At 39.0% G+C, this 26,516-nt stretch overlaps 1 protein-coding gene across 8 annotated transcripts; it reads left to right on the plus strand.

Annotated features, from left to right (window-relative positions):
• The first annotated feature begins 712 nt into the window (after positions 1-712).
• Positions 713-25,833, plus strand: LOC108233813 (scavenger receptor cysteine-rich domain-containing group B protein). Of its 8 annotated transcripts, XR_005233898.1 has the most exons (13): positions 725-1,028; positions 3,329-3,468; positions 6,327-6,359; positions 7,827-7,874; positions 8,217-8,519; positions 8,618-8,686; positions 11,048-11,362; positions 11,543-11,605; positions 12,809-12,913; positions 13,076-14,182; positions 14,489-14,564; positions 14,904-15,025; positions 15,301-15,500. XR_005233898.1 is itself a non-coding variant. In XM_017412506.3 (12 exons), exons 2-12 carry the CDS (start codon positions 3,333-3,335, stop codon positions 25,340-25,342), a joined length of 1,776 nt encoding a protein of 591 aa, XP_017267995.1. In that variant the 5' UTR covers positions 715-1,028; positions 3,317-3,332; the 3' UTR covers positions 25,343-25,833. The 8 variants fall into 8 exon arrangements, 4 of the variants coding, with proteins under 4 accessions (XP_017267997.1, XP_017267995.1, XP_017267994.1 ...); XM_017412506.3 differs by lacking the exons at positions 14,489-14,564; positions 14,904-15,025; positions 15,301-15,500 and adding exons at positions 24,848-24,919; positions 25,026-25,833 and having other exon boundaries at positions 715-1,028; positions 3,317-3,468; positions 13,076-13,390; XM_017412505.3 differs by lacking the exons at positions 14,489-14,564; positions 14,904-15,025; positions 15,301-15,500 and adding exons at positions 24,848-24,919; positions 25,026-25,833 and having other exon boundaries at positions 716-1,028; positions 13,076-13,390.
• The last annotated feature ends 683 nt before the right edge of the window (positions 25,834-26,516 follow it).

Consider the following 26,516-nt stretch of genomic DNA (forward strand, 5'->3'; position numbering starts at 1 on the left):
GGTAAAAGCATCTTTATATTCTGCCTCAGTCACTGCTTTTGATGACATAACTAGAAATGGTCCTGAAATGGTCTAAACACTTGACAAAGGCTGTAAGAGGCTGCATGTTTCTCCACAGCTCAGGAAGGATTAGTCTTTGGATACAAATGACTGTAGAGGTCAGAGCAGCACTGGGTATTTCCTGGTTAGTCCTCATTCAGCTCAAAAAGGAAATCAAATACCAATATCACAATCAATATGAGAAATTTGCACAAAGATATTTGTTGTTTTCATTAAAATGTGGCCATCGGGACCAGTCTCCAGTAGACTTGGAGCAGCTTACTCAGCGTCTGAAAGGTTTTTAAAACCTTCAAGTTCAACACAGAATATATTTACTGCAACTAAAGTGCCATTACTTCTTGTATTTTTACAGGCCAGACATTATACTTCGGTGGGACTTATTTCCTCGCAATCTTCTAATTTCGAACACCTCTCTGTGGTTCCGGTAACAACCCCCCCTCGACACACACACACACACATACACACACACACAGACGGGAAGCCACAGCCTCTGAGAGTGTGTGCAGGGATGAGCAGGACTGCACCTTTTGAGAGCGCCACCTGAAACTGGAGATGCTGGGGTGCCAATAAAGGGTTAGTTTTCATCATTGTCTTTGTTTCTTTTGTTCTGCCCCTCCTACTTCTTTTAGACATGGACAGATCCAGGGTGTAAGGATATTACCATACAATGCAGGGGTATTTATTGTTTTACGCAGTCTCTGTCACTGACACCAGGTACTTATAGCCAAGCAGCTTTAGGGACATGAAAGACCTAACACACGTAGCTCTGGATGCTCTGGTAGTTTTCTGGCTCCGCTTCTGCGTAAAGTTTCTATATTTTTTGTGTGGACTTAAGCCGCCTGCCATTTGAGGTCCGGTTACATTTTTTTTTTTTGTTTCTCTAGCGGGGAGGAAACCTATTTTATTTTTATTTAGATATTTATATATTTAATTATTGTTGTGGGTCAAGAAAAGTTAACTTACAGCAGGTATGTATATTCTCTTTGAAATGCTGGATTTAGTTTTGATTCATTTTAAAACTTCATTTGAATAATGCAATGATTTTATAATGAACTACTTTAATTTCATTATTGCATGGTATTATTTTTAAATTGATCGTTTCGTTTTTTTTAAACAGACGTGCATTTATTTGTAATAACTGTGGAAATGGTACCTAGAAACCAGTGTTACTGTAACCAGCTGAGATTTAAAGTTGTCTCACTTAGGATGAAGAATTATTATTATAAAAATAAAACAAGAAAATATTAGGGAAAGCCGGTCACATTACAACCTGACAAATGCACGGATTCTCAATTTAAATGGCAGATTTCTTTCCATTAAAAGAACTGGAATTGTTATTCTGTGGTTTATCTCAGACATTATGGGGTATTTTTTTTTTGTGTGTGGGGCCGAGATCTTTCAGCTATTTCTCAGCGCAGGGAAGTGAGAAGGGAGGGGAAGCAGAGCCGACACAAAAGGCAACATTATTCCCCAGCGGATCTGTGCTACATCCTTCTATGAATGGAGTATTGAAAAACACAACATTGGGCACAAGATTATTTTTCATCCCTCATAACTGAGCTGTTTGTCCCGGAGTTTCAAGGGGTTCGGTGGGACAGTCTGCAAATGAGGCGGCCATGGTTCTCGAGCATTGAGCTGGTGTTAAAATCCCCACCTCCCAATTAGACGTACATCAACTCCTCTGTGTGCCTCCGGCCTTCAGCATCTCGCTTTTTGAGACAAGAGACTAGATGTGCTCTCTTGAGGCACCATGGGTTCAGTTGAAGACACGGTAATGAGGCTTAATATTTAAAAAAAAACCTAATTTCTCCCTTCGCCTCCTGCTCTCTGAGGAGATGAGAGGCGCCTCTGCGGTGTCATCAGGTGCATAAGCGTTTTGGAGGGTTCTAGTGACAGATTGCAGGAAGCAGCGTTTATGCCTGACGATGAGGACCACAGAAAGCAGAAATGTCTTTTTGTGCCCCCTGGCCTCGGAATGTACACTATCTCAAGGGGCCAATATCAAATTCTCCCCTCATCATCCCCTAATACACATTCCTCTGTAAGGTCAGGGGGAATTCTGCACAAGCGAACAGACAAACAACACAAGGCCGACCCACACACACGCCGTGGTTTCTTCGGGAAAACACGCTTCTAACAACATCCCTCGAAAGTTTTGACGAGTTGGCTTCGGAAAGTACAAGCATGTGATGTGATGATGTTTTGTCGAGTCAAATTAAAAATCAGTTTAGTTTTACAAATTAGGAAGCACAAGTTACGCTAAGATGGGCACATAATTTTCGGAACACTGGAACAGAGCTGAACATCAAAACTGTGTGTTTTAAACTCAAGCCTGTTTTATGTTAAGACAAGACCCATTTTCTGGAGCATCTTCTTGAAGTTCAGAAGAATGTGGGGTATTTAGTGTCTGACCACGCTACTATTTAACTCCGATTACTGAGTGATCGTCGATAAATCGCAAAGTTCTCTGTTCGAGGGAAAATCCCCTTGAAAACAGCGGCCCAGGTGTCGGTCTCTGCTGTAACCCAAGCCTTGCCCAGCTGCTGATGTTGCTCATGCTGCTGCCAAGTTAATGCACGGCGACCATTTTGTGCTTCACAACAGCAGCACCTAAGTCCCGGCTTTAGTATTAGTCATTGGTTGCTGCTCAAACATTGAAACATTCTGAAAAGGATTTTTTGTTTTGTTTTGTTTTTTTAATTGGGCATTTTCAAAGCACAGGGGCGCAGATAGGATTTATTAACTTGGGGGAACCAATCTGTCAGCAAATGACTTCAACAGAATAAGTGTTTTTTTTTATTTTTTATTTGGGATTGTTAAATTTGTGTTCCACTAAAACACAAACACTGGGCTCTCTACGCACACTTAAATGTAAATTAATCAGATTAACGGAACATTAATCATCGGTTTTACCGGCGATGTTAATTCTGAACTTGTAGGAGGGATGGGGGGTAGGGATAGATCAGAGTCACCATAAATCTGGGGGGGGGGTTCATGTCCCCCTCGTCCCCAGTGCCATCTCCGCCCACGCCAAAGCATGACCTTAAGCTTCCATCGATACCCTACTACAGCACACAACACCATCAGCTGCGGGCGGTGTCAGGAATCAATCCAATACCATAATAATTAGGCTACTCTTAACCAGGACAAAAATACTGATTGTGTTTCAGGGGGTAGAAAAGTGTCTACTACACTGAGGTCTGTCACGTATAGTCACGCACACAGCTGGATGAGGGCGACTGACGGATTGTGAAAGTGTGTGTTGCAGGCGGATGGTCAGTCGGGCAGCCATGCGAGGTCAGCGTGCGGTGGAAACGGCGTGCAGGTGCTGGAATCCGGTGGTCTTACTCCTGGTGTCGCTGCTGGCTTCCCTCGTCTTGGTGGCTGTGAGCGTACTGCTGAGACTCGGTAGGTGTGTGTGCGAGGGGCGGAGCAAAAACTGTCTAAAGGTCAAGGTCACGTCCCTATAGCTCCTGAATAAACAAAACCGCACAATATGGGATGCATAGAGAGGGCGTTTGTTTTCTGAGAAAGACTAGTGTGTAGCACTTTAATGTTTCTTACCGGAGCTTGTTGTTGAAAGGGGTCCGTGGTGGCTGGGTGGTCAGTGCTGCGCTCTCGTAATCCTGAGGCTGGGTTCGAGCTCAGGTTGCGTCAAGAAATGGTTAATTACTGAGAGTGAGCTGTAAATAGTAGCAAAGAAAAAAACGAGCTTTGGGAGACTCTTTACTCAAGCCATGAATGTTCTTTCTCTGTATTTTAATATGTTGTTAATGTGGATATTCTTTCCACTTATTTGTGCGACAAGGGTAATTCAGGGTTTTTGTCATGTGTTGACAGAGAAAAACTATACATAGAGAAAAAACATCTGTATCTGTAGTAGTGTAAGCAGGGCCTAATTCTCTGATAATGAGAATCAGTGAATTTTGAAAATGTTTGTAATGGCAAATTTTAAAAATAGATATATCATCTGTAGTCACAACCATTTTTTTTTCACTCTGACCATTTGAAATGGGACTGTAAATGTAACCTAATAGTTTATCACCCAAAACCCAGCAGGGAGGGACTGAACTGTTGTCATAACGAGGTCAGACCATGGCAGCGTGGTCACTTGATCTGTTTTTGCAGCAACAAGCAGGTATTATTTTTCTTTGTGTTATTGGTTCTAATTGATCAACAACTAATTTTGCAAACCTCTACAACCAGTAAGCAAAACAAAACCTCCAGTTTTTTGATCAGAAACCACAAAGAAATTCAGAACATTTATAGACACAAAGAAAAATGAGACTTTCTCAAAAATTAAACCTGTTTTTAACAGTTTAATCTGATATTTTACAATGATCAAAACTAAGTCGACATTATTAAATTGTAATTAGGAAGTAAAATAACAGAAAGTACAATTAAAGATATGATGCAATTTTCTCGTAGTGAGTGTAAACAACAGTCATTATTTATCTTGGGCTTACTGCATACAATGTTTGATTTTTTTGTTACATGATCATGGGTGCAGAACTTCAGTGTTTTTTTTTTTTGTTTTTTTTTTTTACTGCTTACTTTATTGAATGTTTTACAAACAATTGTTTGTTCATGAAAAGAGCAAATAACAAGAGTAGTACTTCTGGTTCTTTTATTTTTACCACCAACAAAACAGCTGCTGGGACATAATTACATTCATTGTTACCAAAAAAGATTGAATTTTTGTTTTAACCCAGATATTTTTTTGAACCCAAATCCCCTTTTCTTTCCTCTACCATTATTTTTTTTTCCCACCATATTTCCGTACTTTCCTCATTCCATTTGAAAATACTTTGTGGCTTGTTAAAAGAAAAAAAAAAGAGAATGGCATTTACTTGGATGTGGAAGCATAATTTGTGTTATTTGAGAAAGAAATTATATTCATACTGTAAATCTGTGTTCTTCAACTGGCAGCTCCTGGGCCATTGCTGGCCCGCAAGTTCATTCCATTTGGGCCAAAAATGTATTTATTATTCCTAATTGCACACAATTGCCTTAGACAATTACAGAGCTCATTTACAGCATGGGATCATGCTGATGTGAAAAATGTTTGAATGTTCAGCCATTTTTTAGTCCATTTTTACATTTACTGAGGCTAAAAGTTGATGTTCATTTTACACCAAGTTTAGTCAGATCTTAGTTTAGATGTTTGTAAATAGTTTACATGATGTTCAGATGTCTATTCAAACCAAAAAAATACCCACTGGAAATGTTTGACTGAGTAGTTTTACGTTATTGTTAAGGAATGGATCTCACATAATCTTAAATAACATTAAATTTTTAACTGTTTCGTATTTACTAGTTATGAACAGGGATTCATAAGTTTATTAATTTAAATTTACCAAAACAAAAAGAGCTGTGCAATTGGTATTTAATATTGCAAGCAGAAGATTAAATAAGGCATACTGAGCAGCCGCAATCACCAGAAACAATGATTCACCGGCTGGCCCCTGCACTGTTTGCTTTAAAAAATAGTGAGGCAGTTCTGTTGATGGCCCATAAAGTTGGTATGTACAGTATCTTGTTGTGGCAGGAATTATTAGGATGCCTCTGAAAGTCTTACTCAGTGGTCTAACCAAAGAACCTACTGCACAAAGCTTTATGAATGGAGGACTACTTGGATTTTGGATGCTGATCAAAGACTAGGGTTGAGTAAAATCTCATTTTGATGCTTTATTTTGTTATTTTATTATTTTTTTACAACGACATAAAGCAAGCTGTGATGTTTGTGCTCATCGAGAAACCTAAAACTTGCAAAATGAGCTCGTCTCAGTTTGTAGTCACAGAGTTGGTCCCGAGGGTAGAGTCAGAAACTGAAGTCGAATGGAACGCGAGATGATTATTTATTTATGTATGTATGTATGTATGTATGTATGTATGTATGTATGTATGTATGTATGTATGTATGTATGTATGTATTTATTTATTTATTTATTTATTTATTTTTACCAGACTTATATTTGAGCCAAGTGTAATAATTTAGGACCGGGTGTACCTGCAGGAAAAATTCCCTGCAGATGGGTTCTTTTGTTGCCGTGGGTACGGCCTGCCCTGTGCTGCTCTGCCGTCACTGACTAAAAGCCCTCCGGTTGTTTTAAAGTGAGACAGGATCGATTCCACTCTCTTGAACAACCGATACATAAAAAACAAAACACTTTATTTAAATGTGCTGACAGCAGCTTAGTGGTTTTATCTCTTGTTTGCATCAACATAGAACTTTACCAACTTATTTTTTTCTATTGTAATTTCAGGAGACTTGAAGATTAGCAAACGAAGTGCATCGGGTAAGTACCATTTAAGTTTATGACACATTTATGATCCTCTTTAGAATAAAACACTACTGGATTAAAGTAGGCAGTTGGAACCTGTATGTAGCACCGTAAAAGGCTTATTTATAGCCCAGATGTGTTTCATTTAGTAATTGTTCATATTCCAGAGGTACAAACTTAGGAGAACAGCTTGTTATTTGACCTTCAATTGTCTACACTGGGTGCAATTGTTGACAAAAGGTCACTTTTTTTGTCTTTGTAAGTTTGTTGAAATTTGAGTCAACAGTCTTCAGGCACTAACATGTCCTCCAAACCTCGGGTGTAATGCAAAGGATCACACCAAATCAAAATACATACATCTTACAAATGCCTGTATGTGTGTTTGTGTGAAAACATTTCCCAACTGTTATGATTTGCAAAGTAAAATCTCTAAAAAAATTGTGCCGCAATTTCACGAATAGACCCTGTGTCCCATTTTGACAAATTCCGTTGTTTTCTGATATTTTTCACTGATTTGGTGCTAATTTTCTCTATGCCATGCAATTACTGCTACCAAAAGACATAGCACACTGTTCCTGATCGATGTATTTTATGTTAGGGTTTTTAAAACTGCTGGAGCAGTAACAAATCCAGACTCCTGACAGAAACTAAAGAATAACAGATGAATAGTAACAACAGTGTTTAAAATAGGAATTTGTTGGTAATTGCTAATTTAAGTTAAATAAAAAATAAGGGTGGGTTTTTTTTGCTTTTGAATTGGCACTTTTCTTAAAACAAAAACAGCTGAAGGCCTAACAATCCTTGACAAAATGCTAATCACCAACTGACTTTAATGCCAAAACTTTTAAACAAAAATCATCTTTCTATGCTGAAAAGTGGCTGAGTTATGACCATTCTGGTCAAATCTTGAAAACATCATTGCACATGATCTTACACTATATTGCAATATCTCATCCAATCTGTTAGTGCTTGAGGTATGTGTTGGTGATGACTCTCAGCTACTACCACACCAAATTCTATCTCAATATCTGTAAAACTGACTGAGTTATAGCTGTTTTCGTAACTGTTTTCCAAGGTTACTTATTTGTGGCAGCTATCTAGAATCACGTTTACTCAAAACAATTATTCGTTGTACATGTGTGTTCAATGATTGCTTTCTGAGAGTTTCATTAAAATCCATCCAGTGGTTCGTGAATATTTTGCTAATGGACAGACAAATAAACATAAAGATGCGGGCAGAAACATTATCTCCCTCGTTTTGCCCTTTTGCAGTGGACGATGACTGCAACAAACACAACATGTCCATTATATCTCTGTAGCATCTGCTTCAGTCAGAACAGACCGCCTGTTGTGGCTTCAGTCTTCATCTACAGCTGCCCTGAAAAAGATATATTAGATTTAAAGCACAGTAACTATGGAAGGCCAAGAAGCACCTGCCAACAAATAATCTGACTATCCTTTTGTTTTCTCCCCTCCTTCCAGCTGTTTCAGCCAATGAGATGCAAAACCCAGTGGAACCACAGTACCAAAGTAAGTGTGAGATTACTGCCTAAAACACACACGTCCTGGTAAAAACACATGTGCAGCCTAGCCAGGCTGTGGAAACCTGACAGTGAGTCTGACTGTGTGAGACTGTGAAAGGGAGTACAGGAAGCCTTAGACTTTTTGAACAAAATCAAATTCCCAGCTTTTTGTTTTCCTAACTCCTACTTACCTCCCACCCTCCTGCGTTCATCTAACTTCTTGTTTCTCTAAATGTCCTAAAACAACTGAGCGTCTGATATTCACTTTTGTCCTGACATCAGGTAAAGATAACTGAGTTTGAACACAACACAGATTATAAAGAAACCTTTTCTGCTTGTCTCCCCAAAGTCCGACTGGTGAATGGACGTAACGGGTGTGAGGGCAGAGTGGAGGTGAGCTTGAATGGCTTCTCGGGCACAGTGTGTGACGATGACTGGGACATGGTGGATGCCAACGTGGTGTGCAGGCAGTTGGGATGCGGCGTGGCTGTGGCTGTGGGCAGCAGCTCCCAGTTCGGGCAGGGCTCAGGGTTCATCGCACTAGACAACGTGGACTGCAAGGGGAGTGAAAGGAACCTGAGTCAGTGCCGCAGTCTGGGCTGGGGTGTCCACAACTGCTACCACTATGAGGATGTGGGTGTTGCCTGCAGAGGTAAGTCCTTCATATTCTTTTAGAGTTTCAATACGATGAGAGAAATACGTTTAGTTTACCAGAATGTTTTTCTTTTTCTTTTTTCATCTGGTTCCTAGAACCACTCTCGCAGAAATCCAAGGATTCGGTGGAGACCACCACACCATCTGTGGTCATCCCTGGCTTACGTAAGTGCCCTCTGTTTTCAACAAGATGACATTTATCTACTGAAGACTGGAAATTCGACAAGAACTGACAAAAACCCTACAAACGCATACGATAGTTCTAAAAAGGACAAACCAGACACTAGTTCCTGTTCACTTTAATCACCGAAACTTTTTCCAGTTCTAACTGAAAAGAGTAGTATTTTTATGCAATGTTGAAATCATTATAAGGATAGTTCAGCCATTATGAAGTAGGGTTTTGTTGAAATATTATGAACAATTAATATCTTACCTGTCCTTTGAACAGCCTCAGTTTGAATCAGAACAGGAGTAACAGCTAATGTGAACACAGTCAAGACCAACGTAGATTGCTGCCAGCTTAAAACAACTCAAATCTCAAAATTTCTACAGCAGTCCAAGTAAACACTATTTCATGAACTTTTAACACCATTGTCAAATTCCCCTTATACAGTAATTTACATAAAATGTTAAAGGTATTTGCAAGCGCAAATAGCCACGGCAATAAGTTGTAGCCCTTCTGGTGCAACCACAACCGTTTCTTTCCAAAATAACCACATAATGTGAAATTGACAACAATGTCAATGTTTCACATGATCTGCTATGAAATGTTTCGAACTGAATCTGTTTTAAGATGCTAGGGACTCACTTTGGCCTTAGCTGCATTTAGAATAAATGTTAGCTTGCCAGTCCTGTCAGGCAAACTTTATTTCTCCGTTTTGATGTTGTTCAAAGAGCTATCTACAACAGGTAAAGTACTATTCATAACTTTTCCATAAATGCCTACTTCAAAATGGCTAAGCTATTTCTTTAAACTTTTTGAACAAAAACAAACAAAGAAAAGGCACCAAAAACTATAGTTCCCTTTGGCTCTAGAAAGCTTCAATTTGTTATAATTTGTAACCAATTCAAAAATTTCTTTTTTAAAGGAATGTATATCGCCAGCTGCCTTGTATGCCAAAGTTGCAAACAAAGATTTAATAGAATTTGTAGTTAGAAGAGAACTCAAGGATGCAGGCAGGTAGGTATCAATCCAAAAATGCATTTTATTAAATGAAGATAAAACCAGTAGATGCAGGAGACAGACACCCAGGACTGAACAGGCAAGGATCACGAAAAACAAAACAAAAAAACTAAGAAGTCTAAGTACTGGGTGAGGTGATTAGCAAATGGTAACAGCTGGTGTGACACATTACCGACAGGAGGGAATGTGGCTGAAAAGAAATACGTAAACTAAAACACAGGGCAGTACAAAACTAAAAGCCAGGAAAACAAAGCAACCTCCCCTCCAACCCCCCAAAAACCCCAAACCACGACAATATGAACTGTTAATACTCAAGAGTATATGTTGGGGTTGTCTCTCAGCTACTACCATAATGATTTGGAAATCATTATTTTCTGTTTTTTCCTCCATTTTACACAACATCCCAACTTTTTCAGAATTGGGGTTGTAAAAACTGATCTAAAGTCAATAATGTGCACCTAAAATCATATGGTCATAAAACACAAAGTCCAGACAAAGTGTTTACAGAAATTAGGACAGTTCTTCTCTGAGTCTGATTAAATGGGTTTTGTGGGCTTTGGGATATATAAAAAAAATCCCAAATCTAGCAGACAAGTGACATTGCCAGATGCTTCCTAAAATTGCAAAAAAGCAGGTTTCATTAAGTTGTCAACAATGACTGATTGTGTCATTGCTCTGGGCAGAACAAAGAGTAGAAATTCCCATGAACCTGTCACATTTCTTTTAAAAAGAAGGCATAAATTTCAGAGATATTTTGTTTTCCTCTGTTGTCTGGTTCAGGCAACATCAAAGAGTTTAAAGTTCAAATAATCCTTTAGTCACTTTCATGGAAAATGTACCAAACACCCTAAAGGCATCTAGAGTTGCAGACCATCCTTATTGTTCACTGGGTTTGCCTTTGTTGTGGTGGCTGTGCTGTTTTTTTTTCCAATAATTCCCAGGTGAGATTATGAAAAGCCATGGCTGTATGAAACTTGGTATGCAAATGTCCAAATGACGTATTTAGCTCATACTCTGATGACCATCATGAAACCAGGAGGTCCTCCAGATTCTTGACTCCCCTGTCTGGAGGGACACTTCAGACTGTCTGTTGTCTCTGTTTTGTCTGGGACAAAGCACAAGGTGTCAACATTTATGCTTGCTGCAACAGTAGATGCTCCCTTTCCTCTCCTGTTCTGCTTTTCATTGTGTATCGTGTCTCTTTGTTTTTCTCTGGATCAACGTGTCCAAGTCAGGTCCTCCTTTGATCCGTCCCTAACTGACATTATCAAATCACCATCCTAAAAAAAGGTTCAGTCAATAAAGGTGTGTTCAGTAAATCCTTCTTGACTTTCTTGGTCTAGGTGATGGTACCATTCGTTTAGTAAATGGGAGGAACACCTGCGAGGGCCGGGTGGAGATCTACTTTCAGGGAAAGTGGGGCACGGTGTGCGATGACGACTGGAAATTCAACAATGCCATGGTGGTTTGCCGTCAGATAGGGTGCGGTACTGCCGTTGCTGCACACACCAACTCCTACTTTGGCTACGGCACAGGGTTCATTTTCCTGGACAACGTCAACTGCCGCAGCACCGAAGCCGAGCTGAAGATGTGCAAAAACCTTGGCTGGGGCAAACATAACTGTGGACACCACGAGGATGCCGGGGTCACCTGCACTGGTACACTGCTCTCAGTTCTGATGGCTACACCAGCAAAAGTTCAGATACAAACATTTACTGTTGCTTATGTCTAATACCATTGTCAGCAACACAAAGTGCTATTTGTGTAAGATATATATATATATATATTGCAAATATTATAATAATGTAAGATGTGAATCCTATTGTGTTCCCATTCAGGAGTCACGACGGTACCTCCTGTGGCAACGATAACACAAAGGTTCGGGGACATGACAAGCACAGGTAAAACATTAGACTTAAAACTACAGGCTAAGTTTGTATATACACAAAGTTGTAGAAACAGCTCCATTTGTATTCATTTATTTATTTAACTTCACTGCAACCATGTGTCTAATGTGCTCTGCTGAAATCCCACACAGAAAGTAAACGTGTACTTTAGCTAGATCCCCACCAGGGGAAGCAATTTCTCTCTCTCTCTTTTTGTTTCTTTTCTTTTTTTTTCTTGTTTTAATTTCTGCATCTCAGTGCTACCAAAACCCAAAATACAGGTGAAAAGTGTTGAAAAGACATACCCTGTCATAGGGTGTAGATTTATATCTTGATTTTTCTCTTTGAATAGCATCTTTGCATATTTGAGAAGAAAAGTTTTCTATTAAATGTCCTTAAACAAAGGAAGAAAGAGAAAAACAAATGCATTTTCTTTTTATAAAGAGATGTTCTGGCCATTTTGAAGTTGGGTTCAGTGAAAAAGTTATTAACAAATAACATCTTACCTGTTGTAGATGACTCTGAACAGCCCAAAAACAAACTGAGTTTATGTTCGACAGGACAGATGAGCTAACGGCTAGTCTGAACACAGCTAAGACCAAAGTGGATTGCTGACGTCTCAAAACAACTTCAATCTCCAAAATTTTATAGAGGCTCCCTTGAACAAACGCCAATTTGCACCTTCATCAGTTTTGCATTCCCCAGTTTTTTACAAAAATATCTGTTATTATTCACAAGTGCAAATAGCAGCAGCAGATGGCTGTAGCACTCTCCGTGCAGCCTTGGGGGCAATTCCAGCAGGAATATGATATTTCTGTCAAAATATCAGTGTAATGCAAAACTGACTGCAGTGTAATAGTTTAAATCATGAATAGAGTTTCAGAGTCGATTTGCTCAGAAGTTAATATTAGTTTGTTATATAAATACATCACACACTTCCAAAGGTGGATTTTGCTGTCATAAAACAATTCCAGTCTATAAATGTCATATCGGCTCATGCAAACACTATTATTTCAACTTTTGCAGAGTTGTCAGTTTTGCATTATATTGTTATTCCAGCAGAAATATGAAATGCTTGTTTCATTTTACCCTCTGGTGCTACAGCTAGCTGCTATCGTCCACTTCAGAAGGACCAGAATAATCTATTTAAGGAAACCCCTCTGAGTCATTTAACTCATTTAAGAATGGTGTGGTGTGTATTGTTTGTCTTCCTTATAGATCTAAAAACACGTTTGGACACAGCATTACCAAGTACAACAACTGTTACAACTGTTTCAACAACTATTTTGACAACTACTCCGACAACTATCCAGAAAAAAAGAGGTAAGAACTTTTTTTTTCTGATTTCCGGTTGTTAAATACAAAAGCACTTCCAACCCTTGTGACACTTTTTTTTTTTCCGCAGACGTCAACCTCTTAGATAATATAAGAAGCAGTTCTGCTCTAAAATTGCAGCGATGCACCTGTCTGTTTATTCCCGTTCAGGTCTAGAAACCATCCGTCTGGTGAATGGCCAAAACAAATGCGAGGGTCGTGTAGAAGTACTCTACAAAACTGCCTGGGGGACCGTGTGTGATGACGACTGGGAATTTGACAATGCCGTCGTGGTGTGCAGACAGCTTGGCTGTGGCCCAGCCAAAGCAGCCAAGAGCTTGGCCTTCTTCGGCTATGGTTCGGGCCCCATCCTGCTGGACAATGTGAAGTGCAATGGCATTGAGTTGGAGCTGTCTGACTGCGTCCATGTGGAGTGGGGTCAGCACAACTGTGGCCACCATGAGGATGCTGGAGTTATCTGTGAAAGTAAGACCTGACTTGGCATAATTTGGGACTTAATCAGACCACAAGAGGCCAATATTTATAATGTGTATACATTGTAGTGAATATGGGGAGCTTTTGTACTCACTGGGAATTGAACACCAACGTGAAGTCATCAGTTCCATAGATAGTTCATGTTTCCCATGCATCCAGTCATCTACACCCGCCCTGCTGAGCTGTCCTCTTACACTGCATGAGTGAAGTTCTGAGCGGAGGAGACAGCCCAGAGAGCATAAAAATTAGGGATGAGTCAAGGCAAATCAGCATCGCTGTATGCCTGCAGGACTCCTCTTTAATGTACAGCAAAAATTTGGTTCTCGATTATAGAAAAGGATCATTAAATTTGTGTTTTCAAAAGGCAACTGTGTGGGATTAGTCTGAGTTTTAGGTTGTAAACCAGAGTCTGTAGTTGCACATTGAGCTTTGTGTATGTGTAAAAAGTATTTGTGAATGTGTAGAAAAGACTTGTGCTTGTAAAAAATATGTACACTCACTCAAACATTAAGAATAAAAAAGCTGCTTTTGTAAACATCTGTTTATGGATACGAAGCAAAAAAACAAAACAAAACAAAACAAAAAGATAAACAAAAAACTCAGTGCACAAAGTTCCTTTAGTGTGTGACTTTAAATGGGAAACCTGATTGGATGATGGCAAGTCAATGCCAAGTTGAACTGTCCAATCAGAAAATAAATGGTGTGGTTGGTTAGCCTACTCTGCCACAGGTTCTGGAAGCGATTTTGATGATGGACGACAGCGCCAGCGGTTCTTCAGCTCAGGTGGGTTTTATATTCTTACTATTGTAGAATCTAAAGGAGAACTGTCAATGTGCTTGAAGCGTCCGGTTAGTTGACTCTTATGCTCAAAAAAACAAAACAAAAAAAACACAAGTCTAATAGTGATATTTAGAATTACTGCTTCTATGTAAATGAAGAGGAGCTTACACCAGCCTAGCTTTAAGTGACCAAACATCTTTTAAAGCTGTAAACTATCACTTTAAAATGCCATGTTTAGTTATGTCTTACTGTTCATCCACTCCACAGTATATTGCGTTTAATAATAACTATGTTCAAATTTTCCTTTAGGAGATTTAACAAACTGCAAAGCAGACCAGTGGACTGAACCAGCTCCGGTCATTTTTCTGATGTTCCTACGGCGCAGGTACACACTCTGCTCATATGAAACTGGGAAACTGCACCTGCTGATAAAATCATTGCCTCAGTGGAATATCCTGAACTGAATTTTTAAACCTCCTTTTTTCTTTTGGGACTTTTATGAATAGCATATTTTACTGCTTACTAATCCTGCTCCACCTACTGATATTATAGGAAAAACATCCTAAAGTTGTCCAACTTCACCTCTGTTTGGTCAGTTCTTCCTGATTCTCATTTCCTCTGTGTTTTTACGTTTTGTCATTTTTTCTTGTTTGATACTTTGGTCTTTTTTCTGTTTCTCCTAAAAGGAGTTATTTCAAATTGATCTAAAAACTTGTGTCTTCAGGACAGTTCATCTGTGGCGTTATGCTTGGATCGTTGGGCCAAACGTCTTCTATGATCTTCTCATAATCCTTCAGGGGACAGACTGTTAAATCCAACGGACAAGACTGACCTTTTTCGTGCACAGTATGTATTTTTACAGCAAGTTCAAGCAGATCTGGACACTTTTCCAGAAGCCTGGAACAACCTTTTATTCAGGACGGTGCAGAACAGTGCCCCAACCTTGTTGCCAGTTCTTTCTTTACAATAAAGCTAAATTAACTTGTCTTTTAGCAAAAATAAAATATAAAAAAAATAAATAAATACAATGCTCATGTTACTCAAATTAAGCCATGATATAGTAACTCAATCCTTAAGAAAAACGATATATAAAGTATGCTCCTGCTTTTTTTTTTTTTTAGGATGTTCTTAATCACATAATTGGTCAGAGGATGATGATGACAATGATGATGATGATGATGATGATGATGACAATGATGATGATGATGATGATGATGATGATGATGATGATGATGATGATGATGATCCTCCTTACCCATTGAGCATCCAGAATCAAGCAGCAGGATTCCTTATGACTTAAACAGGCAAGTATATATTTGAAATTTGATTAAAATTTTGGACATAATTGCTCCTAAATGTTTTTTTAAAAAAAAATTAATATGTGTTTATTTGTTTCTTTATTGCAGCCTCTTCATCCCAGGTCAACCAGCTGATGATGTTTCGGGTCTCATTAAAAGTTGTCAGAACAGACAAACCTTTCACTCTGGCTCTCCTCTCTACGGTGTCTTCTCCATACATATAGATGGCTGCATTGCAACTTGGGCTGCTGGTTTTGGCCTCATTTAATGCAGTTTTGCAGCAAAGCTTCAATTAGGTCCTATATGTCATGGATTTGCTCCCTTTTGAGAGATAAAAGCCTGAGTTTAAAAAAATTGCATTGCTGTTTCAAAAGTTTCTATATGTCACTGTGGCTGGGACATGAATTGACATAATAAAATTAAAATGCCAGAGCAAAGTTAGGGCTGTTGTCAATGTGCAAAAATGTCAATTAAAGATGATTTTAATTGCTTGGTTCCTTTCAGGTATTTTGCCACTTTTCAGTACCAAGTGGCATTCATTTGCTATTCACTTTTCCTTTATTACGTTCCCCTCTGTTTCTGATGCAGTTACATTCTTACATTCAAACTCTACACAATGGCCAAACAAACTCAACTTAGATCAACCAACAGAAAAACTGTGAACACACATAATGTTTGCACCAGGCACAAATGAAAAATACTCCTATACTTGTTTAAGTTTAGTTTGTTTCAGGGATAATATTCATAAACCTTCATTTGACGATTTTCCATCAGTTGTGCCTGGGAGGTAAAGACAATGTACATTTAAATACAGACACAAAATAAAACCATGAAACATAAATGCAAAGATACCACAATCCTCTTTCATGTTCTTATCATACTTAATATCCTATGTACACAAGTCATATTCAAATTTAATATCAAATAGAATTTACACAAACAGACTAGACCCATGGCCAAATGTTTTTGAGAATGGCACAAATTTTGATTGTCACAAAGTTTGCTGCCTCAGCCTTACTCCATAATATTATAAAAAGTGATTAGATGAATTTAAATTAATTCATTGCAAAGTCTCTCTTCCCATGAAAACAAACTTAACGCCAGTGAACCCATTTCTACCACTTCCACAATTTCAGCCCTGCCCAAAAGGACCTGCACACATCATTTCAGCAGTCTTTTTGTTAACCCAGGTGAGAGTGTTGACAAGGATGAGGCTGGAGATCACTTTGTCATGGTGACTGAGTTGGAATGGCTGTCTGGATACTTTAAAAGGAGAGCGGTGCCTGAAATCATTGTTCTTCCTCTGGTAACTATATTTACCAGCAAGAAAACACATGCACTCATCATTCCTTTGCACATAAATGGCATCACAAACAAGACTATTGTTGCTCATATGATGGCACCTGAATCAAACATTTATCGGATCACCAAGAGCTTCAGGGAACGCAGTTCAGTTGATGTCATTAAATCTTTGGGGCAACCAAAAAAAGCCCAGCAAGCATCAAGACTGTCTCCTGAAGTTGGATCAGCTGTGGGATCGAGTCACCATCAGTGGAACTTGCTCAGGAATGGCAGCTGGCAGGTGTGAGTCCACAGTGAGACAAAGGCATTCCAAGGATGACCTGATGTCAAGAGGAGCAGCAAAGAAGCCACTTCTGTCTAAGAAAATGATCAAGGACAGACTGATATTCTGCAAAAGGTCTAGTGACTGGCCTACTGAGGACTAGGGAAAGTATTTTTTTCTGATGAATCCCTGTCTGATTGATTGAAGCATCTGGAAAAGAAACTGTCCAGACAAGAAAAGGTAAAGGATCCTGAGATCATTGATGTGTGGGGTTGCTTCTCAGCCAAGGGAGAGGGCTCACTCAGAATTTTGCCTAAGATCACAGCCATGAACAAAGAATGGTACCTAAGCCTCCTCTGAGGGTAACTTCTCCTAACCATCCGAGAACAGTTTGATGATGAACAATGCCTTTACCAGCATGATGAAACACCATGTCATAATGTGATAAGTGGTTCAGAGAACAAAGTATCACAATTTTGGATCCATGGCCAGAAAACTCCCCAGACCTTAATGTCATTGAAAACTTGTGGTTAACCCTCAAGAGGTGGGTGGACACACAAAAGTTCACAGATTCTGAGAAACTCCAAGTACTAATTATGCAAGAATGGGCTGACAGAAGTTGATTGACAGTATGTCAGGGCAAATTGCAGAAGTCTTGAAAAAAAGGGACAGAACTTCAAATACTGACTCTTTACATAAAGTTAATGTAATTGTCAATAAAAGCCATTGCAACTTATTAAATGCTTGTAATTATACTTAAGTATACTATAGAAACATTTGACAAAGTGATCTAAAAATGCTGAAGCAGCAAACCTAAAATTTGTCATTGTCAAAACTTTTGGTCACATGTCACATCTTCATTCAATATTTATGACAACATCATTTACCAAAAGGTTCTTGTGTGAGGGCTGTAGTTTGTAGACAACCCAAGGGTGCAGGTGGCAGAAAGGTATAATGCAAAAAATAAATAAATAAATAAAAGTTTATATAAAAAGTCTAAACAAGCAGGTATTAACAAAGAATTGAGAAAAAAAAAAAAACGCGGTAAGTAAGGGAGCAACAGTGACAATCCAGTAACTAGCAGAAAACAGGTAATACAACACGAGAAGCACAGAATGTCAGACAAACTGAAAACACTGGCAACAAACAAGAGAACTGAAACATACAGATATGTTTCAGACAATCTGGAAGTAAACAAAGCAGAAATGAATCCTACAGAAAAACACACTGAAACCCTTAAAAAAAGAAACAAGGAATGACAGATTCAAAATAAACATCACAGACAACAAAGAAAACATACTGAAATGTACTGACCAGATTGTACTGTGAGAGTTGTAGTTTGCACAGGACCCAAGGGTGCATGCAGGCAGCTATGATATAGAAAAAACAGACCAAAAAAAAAAAAAAAACTGGTTAAAATAAGCCATTCTTTGGGACCCTCTTGGGCTCAGGAATTGAGACTGCGTGAGAGGCATCCTCCTGGACCACATCAGGATTAGGAAATGGATCTGGGTGACTTGTGAAAGTGAGAGGTATGCTTCTAAACCTACTCAAGAACAGGATCAGGCAGAGAGGTATACTCCAGGACCCTCTCAGACTCGGGAATTGGATCTGGGTTAGAGGCATCTCCCTTGACCCCAAGTTTGGGACATCAAGAGGTGTCCTTCTAAACCTCCTTGGACACTGGGAATGAAAGATGGCTTGGAGAGGGGTTAGGGCAGTGGCAGAGACCTGTGAGGAGGCATGTTGGTGGCAGAGGCTTGGACAGGGGGCATGTCAGAAGCAGAGACCTGGGTAGGGGTCGTGGTGGTGGAAGAGACTTAGGCAGGGGACATGGCAGTGGCAGAGATCTGGGTAGGATACATGCCAGAGGCAGAGACCTGGAAAGGGGTTGTGACAGTGGCAGAGACCTAGGCAGGGGTTGTAGTGATGGCAGAGACCTGTGCAGGGTACATGCCAGAGGCAGAGACCTGGACAGGAGTTGTGGTAGTGGCAGAGACCTTGGAAGTGGCAAAGACCTGGGCATGATCCATGGCAGAGGTAAAAACCTAGGCAAGGGTCGTGGCAGCTAGGTGCCTTGGAAAAAAAGCTTTAGGCCATTGGTGTGAAGCCATGACTTAAAACTTGAGGCACTGCTGTAAGGCTTAGCAGTGATGTAGCGAATGATCCTAGAAGTGTAGCAACACGACAACAACCTGGTGGAGGTTTAGAAACACCCGAATAACCTAAAGGTGCAGCAGCATATTGGGAAGTCTGTACACAGAGCTGTAGTCCAGGAGCCTTCTGAGGATGCTGCAATGCAGGAGGACTCTGGAGAGTTGCAGGGACAAAGGTTGTGGTTCGGCTGACAGTCTGTTGCTGTGTGTAGCTGTGGAGGTTACGAGAGGTGACATGATTTCCAGTTTTGCTGCGGTTCAAGATTAATTTCATTTATTTAAGATGTTCTCCCCCCTCAGTTGTTTAGAAAGTGGCATATTCCAGGCTTCGCCCTCCAGCTGATCTGCATTTACAGCATCTCAAAGCAAAACAAGTGTTAGTGAATCATTCAGAAAAATATTAACTAAAGAATAAATGTAAATTAAATACTACCACAATGTTGTGGTGGTAGAAACATCCACCGAAGGAATATAATGGACTGACAAGATAGTAAAAGTTCAAAGTTGTAAGAAAGGGCGAAAGGCAATACTCAAGACGAATATTCAACCAGGAGGTTAAACTACTTAGTTACAATAAATCAATAGCTAAAACATAAAACCAACAATAAATGTGTATTTTTCATTCACTGCACAAAAACAAATTTCCCACTCAATGAAATGTTTACATTACACCTTACACACAAGAAAGGAATATAACATGTTTATACATTAACATTAATGAATGTTAATACATGAACACTGACTAAATACATATTATGCTCATAACAAGATAACTGTTATTTTGAGGACCTAATAAAAATGTACATTTGTTTATTCAGTGTTTGAGTTTTCACAAAATTCCCTTTTCCTTGTTACTACATGTAGCTGCAGTAACTTTTTTCTAGGTAGTTATTGGTACACTAAAACTCCTAGTTGATACAGTCTAACATTATTTTTAATATCCAAAAACAACCAAAACTTTGACAAATGTAATAGAAAAGTGTATCTCTTTTAATATGCCACAAAAGTATTTGAAAAGGACAACAACCAAAGTCGTACTAAAACATTACGACTTCTTACACATGTAAGGCGCGCCGGATTATGAGGCGCACAGTCGTTTTTTGAGAAAACTGTAGGCTTTTAAGTGCGCCTTATGGTCCGGAAAATACGGTACATACAATAAAATCAGAGGAGGCAAACTGTGGCCCATTGTCAGTCACAAATATCTCAGGTATGTCAAGCCTGGCAAAAATGCTTTCAGATTAAATGATGGTAATAGATGTGATAGTAAGGAGATTAGGTACTTCCATGTATTTTGAGAAGTAGTCAACGACCACTAAGTAGTGGCCTTTTCCCTACTGAAAGATGTCTGCAGCTAATCTCTGTCACAGTGTTGCAGATAAAGGGATTGTGAGTCGTGGTTCTGTACGATACGTAGAGCACTTGCAGCTCACTCCACATCTTTCCACTGTCCCAGTACATTGGTGTTGGAATAAGGGTTCTTTCTCTATTATTAGGAGGATCCCATCCGCCACATGTATGTCTGCTCTGTTTGGCCAGTATGGCGAATTGCACCGAACTGAACTCTGGAATTGCACTGGCCACCCTTTGTTTGTGTACATGCTGAGTTATTTCATTGTTCCATCTCTGTTCTGCATGTCTTTGGTTTGGTTCAGTTTGGTTTTTGTTTCTGGTATGTTTTCCATAATGTAATCAATATATAGTGGCTGCTTTAGTTTGGTGGTCAGTGCTGCGGTCTTGTAATCCTGAGGCAGCAGATTTAAGGCCAGGTTGCATCAGGAAGAGCATCCGGCATAAAACACTTGCCAAATCTGTTGTGCGAGTTCGCTCGCTGAGGCAACCCCTGAAGAAGGGAGCAGCTGAAAGAACAAGAAGAATCAGTGTACACTTGACATTCTCTTTATAAGGTTTCCCACTCTGTATTGTTTTTTGGACCCAGTGGTGTACTTGACAACACATCAGCTGCCATCAATTGCTTGGTGAATGATCCTGTATTTGAATCTCATTATCAGCGGGTTTCTCAGATGTTTTGTGAGACTGGGCAGGCAAGGGGAAAACTTGCTTATAACCATTCTTGTGAACCGTCTCAGTCTCTCAGTGTTGTGTGATTCTGCCATATTGAGGATTGCTTTAATTTTGTCTTAAATGGCCTGAATCTCTTGAGTCCTTATTTTATGTCACAAGAAATTCACTTCTTTCATGCCATAGTCCTATTTGTTTTTTCAAGGTCAGGCTTGCACTTTTGAATTTCTGGTGGACTCCATGCAGCACTTTGTCATGCTCAGTTTAGTCTTCACCTAACACCAAGATGTCATCTGCATGACATAGCGTGGCCCACAGCTCCGTCCAGTTTTTCAAGTGTGTCATCCAGCCAAAAGTATGTGTACACTGAATCCAGTTAGATCTACACAGGCTCAAATGTTTCAGTTGGACTTTGGCACAATTACCATTCCTGTTCACCGCTCAGTTGGCTCTTGTATTTATCAGACGACGCCCATGTTTTCCATTCTCTGGAGCTCAGACTTCACTTTGTCAATAAGCTTAAATCATAGAGCTATGCGTCCAGGAGCTGAAGGGTATATGGCACTGCTCCATCATTAACTCTATCCTATAGCTACCTTTCAGTTTCCCTTAGCCTGAGAAGATTTGTGAGAACATTGCTTTGAATTTGCTTGACTTTTCGATCTGCTGCTACTTGCTACAGTAGTGACAGTCTCCGGATGGCGGGAAGGCCTAGCAGTGGCATCACTAAATCTTTAATTACAAATATTTTCTGCTCTGTCACATCTCTGTCACGTTTATTTTCTCTTTTTCTGACACAGCTTAAATGTGGCAAACACAGTCAATGGTTGGTTGTTAGGACCACTTATCATTTTCTGTTCATCCTGATGATTACCCTTTATGTTCTGTGTCTTTTCACTTCTAATTGATGGTTGCTGAGTCTTGGCTTCTTCATTTTGTCTGGCTTATTGTTTTAGTCAAGATGAGATAACGATCTAACTGTATTTTGTTCTAACAACTTTGAGTCTCTGACTCCAACAACAATCTGATCTCTAATCATCTCTTCAAGCAGAACGCCATATTGGCAATGCTTCGCCAGCTTGTAAACATCAGTAATGAAGTTTCTGACTTTCTCCTGGCTTTTGATATCTGTTATTAAATCTGGCTCTCATACAAACATAGTACAAAATGTAAAAAAAAAACACAAAACAAAATGTGTTTGGTTGTTTATTTCTTTGTTGTAACAATGATTCCTGGCAATAAATCTTATATTGTTGAAAAGCCTGTTTCTTTCCCCTTAAATGGTGCTGCATTTGTTTGGATAATGTATTTGTGGTTTGAGCAGCAGAGTTGAGTATGTGGGTTGTGCCCATGAAAAACTTGCCAATGCCAAACAGCTTATTCTGCTAATGATTCTTGTTTTGAGATTCTGGTACCTCAGGTGCTCAGGACCATAGCCAGGATTGAGAGTGGAGGGTTCCTATTTAAAAGTAAAAGTGGATGTTTTTAGCCAGGGGTATGGGGGGCCACTTAGGTCCCCATTAGAGTCCAGGGGCAACACCCTGAAGGGGGCCCTTGCATTTTAGGCACCCGAAAAAAGCTCCTGCATTTTAACAATTTTAGAATTTTAAAAACTGTAATTCTGATGTACACGGTCTGCTGAAAAGTTAGCAATGGTCTCTTTTAAGTTATGTATATTTTAGTATCAAAAAGTTATTATATCAAACGCAACACAGACCTAAGCCATGGTCACTTTTGCTTGAGAAAAAGAATAATGAAGTATTACAAATATTCATTTTGCAACATATTAATGCAGAAATACTTCAGTATTTGTAGAATTTAAATAATGGTGTCCAAGGACTTGTAAAATTTTATTAAGCTGAAATTCCCCATAAAAATGCATTTTAAAAAATAAGAAAACAATTTTTTCTTTAAATAATTCTGTTCTTGAAAAATCAAGTTTAAAAACGACACAAATTTAAAATTTCCCAAGTATTTCTTATTTCTTTAAAACCCAACTTTTGGCTGCTCTTTTCCTCTCTCTCTCTCTTTCCCATACTTTCACGAAGGCTGTGTTCCAGCACAGAAACCTGAAGTACCAGTTTAAAATAATATTTACTTCATGTAACATGTATTATGAATATTTTCATTTCTCAAGATGTTCAAATGAGTTTGCAAACACAATATCACTCATGTACAGAAATATTTTGTGTGCACAATTAAAATGTCTGTTTACCAGGTGCTTCATTTGAGGAAACACATATTAAAAAGGTTTGTTTATATATTTTATTATAAGAAAAAAAAAAAGAATAAAAGTGGGTGGTTCGTGTGAACCCCAACCTGACAACCTGACAATCTGGTGCATCAGCACCTGTGAGCAACCAGTGGTAATCACATATCTCCACAGTCTGGGACTGAACTCTGTCCTCCAAGATGACACTACTTGCCCCCACAGAGTGGGGTTTATCAGAGACTACCTCAAGAATTTGGGAGTGGAGAGAATGGAATGGCTTGTCTGCCGTCCTGACCTCAACCCCATTGTACACCTGTGGGATCATCTTGGCTGTGCCGTTCATTCCAGAGTGACCAACACAACCACTGACTTGGCTAACTTATGACAAATGCTGGTTAAAGAATGGGATGCCATCTTCAACCAGTGTGACCAAATTGCATAAGGAGGAGGTGCCAGGCTGTTGTGGCTGTGTATGGCTCTTCCACATGCTCCTGCCACGTTGATTGTAGCTTCTGATTTTCTACCTAGAAGAATATCACAGATTATTCTAAGTAACATATCAGTAACAGCTCTGTCCAGACCTTCCTCTTCTTCACTAAGAACCCCCACCCCAACCACATCTGAGTCTATTGATTGATTGAAGTTAACGTGCAAAGAAAACAGATGAATAATTCAAGCTACAGATAAGATTTAGCTGCAGCTACTGCCTTCTGTAACAGTAATTGCGGGTAATTAAAGACAAAAAAAACAACTTGTACCTAATATTGCCCATTTTAAGAAGAAGATTTTGTTTTTTATCCCATTTTCTGTTAAACCTAAATATAATTTTAAAAGCTACCCTTAAACTTTGCAAAAAGTGTCCAACTGCATCAACCTTTTTAAGCCTGTGGGCCAAAATGATATCACTCCTAAATTGTAGTCGCGGGCCACACAAAATCCCTCAGAAGGCTGCAAATGTACGTGGCTGCTCTTTGGACACCCCTGGTACTCAGGACCTGTGACGGAGAAGGCAGACCAATCAAACTGGCTGTTTTCTGAGTGGACAGTTCAATTTGTAATTGACTTGCCATTGTCCATTTAGGTTTACCTGTGTTTTATTTTGCTTTGTATCCATAAACAGATGTTCACAGAAGCACTTTTTTAAATACTAATTTCTGTGTGTAAGTGTACCTATTTTTTACAAATACTTTTTTTTTTACACATTCACAAAGCTCAGTTTACAGCTACAAACTAATTTACAAGCACAACTAGTTATGGCCCCATTTTGTGCCCATAGAAAACACTAATAGGCTTCTTGTATTGATCAGTAAAGTCATTGGGGAAGAGTGTTGTGCTGATGCTTTTGTCATCTGATATTTCCTGTGCATGTCTACTGGGAAGAAGTCTCACTCTGTTTTCTCTCCTCTGACCCTGTAGCTTTTGACGCAGGTGACCTGAGCGTAACACAAAATGTATCGGGCACTATTGCTACCACTCAACGATTTGAAGGTTGGTATATCTCGTCAGGCACAGCTCTATGTCCTTTTTCACTTGACTCTGTCAGGAAAGCTGTTATGAAGCTAAATTTAATGTTCTGTTCTGTGGTTAAACGTAGGGATGCTGAGACTGGTGGGTGGTCAGCACCAGTGTGAGGGTCGAGTGGAGATCTACCTAAACTCTGAATGGGGAACCGTGTGTGATGATGCCTGGGACCTTCCTGACGCTCAGGTCGTGTGTCTACTGGTGGGCTGCGGAGAGGCCATAGTGGCTTGGGGAGAAGCTCACTTCGGTCCCGGCACGGGAACGATCCAACTGGACAATCTCAAGTGCACCGGTGCTGAAGCCTCCCTGCTGGGTTGCTCCCATATATCCTGGAATGTGCACAACTGTGACCACTCGGAAGATGCTGGTGTTACATGCTCGCTGTCATGATTTCAGCGAAACTTCGCTCCCATCTCCTCCATGTTATGGAGTAGGAGAACCAAGCTAGGACTTGTATACATCATGTAAATAATAGCTTTTACATTGCTGCAGGAATACCCCAATGTCAACATATAAAATAACTAATGTGGCAATATATTATATATGTATTAACTATCTATTCCTATGAAGCACTTTATAATATTATGACTTTAATACAACATACACATTTTATATGATAAAAAGCAAAGTTGGTATTAATTCACTTTATATGTTTAAATATTTACGTAATATTTTGATGATCAAGTAAGGAGTTTTCTAAAGGAAGTTCATCAATTTAAAGTTTTTTACATACAGTTCACAAATATGTAAAAAATGCAATAAAAGCATAAATGGGAAAATGACTGTATTCCAAAAACCCTGCAAAAGCAAGAACAACAGAAACATCTCTGAATAATGTGTGATTTATTGTGAATATATAACATGTTTATTGTTAACTCTGTGCCCAGTAAACCTCATTAAAATAAATGTATTTTAAAATCCTTTATATGTAGAGATGACTTTTCTTTATACTAACTCTCTTTATTAGACTAAAAAATATTTTATTCTCTTATTTTACTTTAAATCTCAAATCATTCACCTGTTAAGTTTTTGCTCTTTTGTGAATAGAAATCAGTTCATAATTTTCCTTCCAGTTTACCAATAAGCAGAAATTGAACTGACTGAGAATTTTTGAACCCCAACACCTAAAATAGTCAAAGATCTTTAAGCAAGGAAATTGGCTAGTTGTTCAAATTAGTGATCTAAGTTTTAAAATTATTTGAAAAAAACCCACAACAAAACAAATGTAAACAATCTAAGAGTGTTAACAATAGATTCATTATTTAAACATAGAGTCATTTTTCTTCTTTCAATCTGGGTTTATATTAAAGAGGAATTACAGGTTAATTTAGATTTTACTTTAATATTATGATTTACTTTTTGGAAAAGTGTGAATAACTGATGGGTTTCATTCATAAAAATGACCTCAACTACAGAAATTAAGGTATCAAGAATGTCTTTCTCACATCAACACAAAAAGAATATCTTTATAAGTAACATAAAAATCAAACTGCAAGCAAGGAAAGAACTATGCACACATAAACTGTAAATAGAAACCACTGTGGTTATTCCCAACACACACATT

This window comes from Kryptolebias marmoratus, linkage group LG13 (genome assembly GCF_001649575.2).
Source record: "Kryptolebias marmoratus isolate JLee-2015 linkage group LG13, ASM164957v2, whole genome shotgun sequence".
Lineage (NCBI taxonomy): Eukaryota > Metazoa > Chordata > Actinopteri > Cyprinodontiformes > Rivulidae > Kryptolebias > Kryptolebias marmoratus.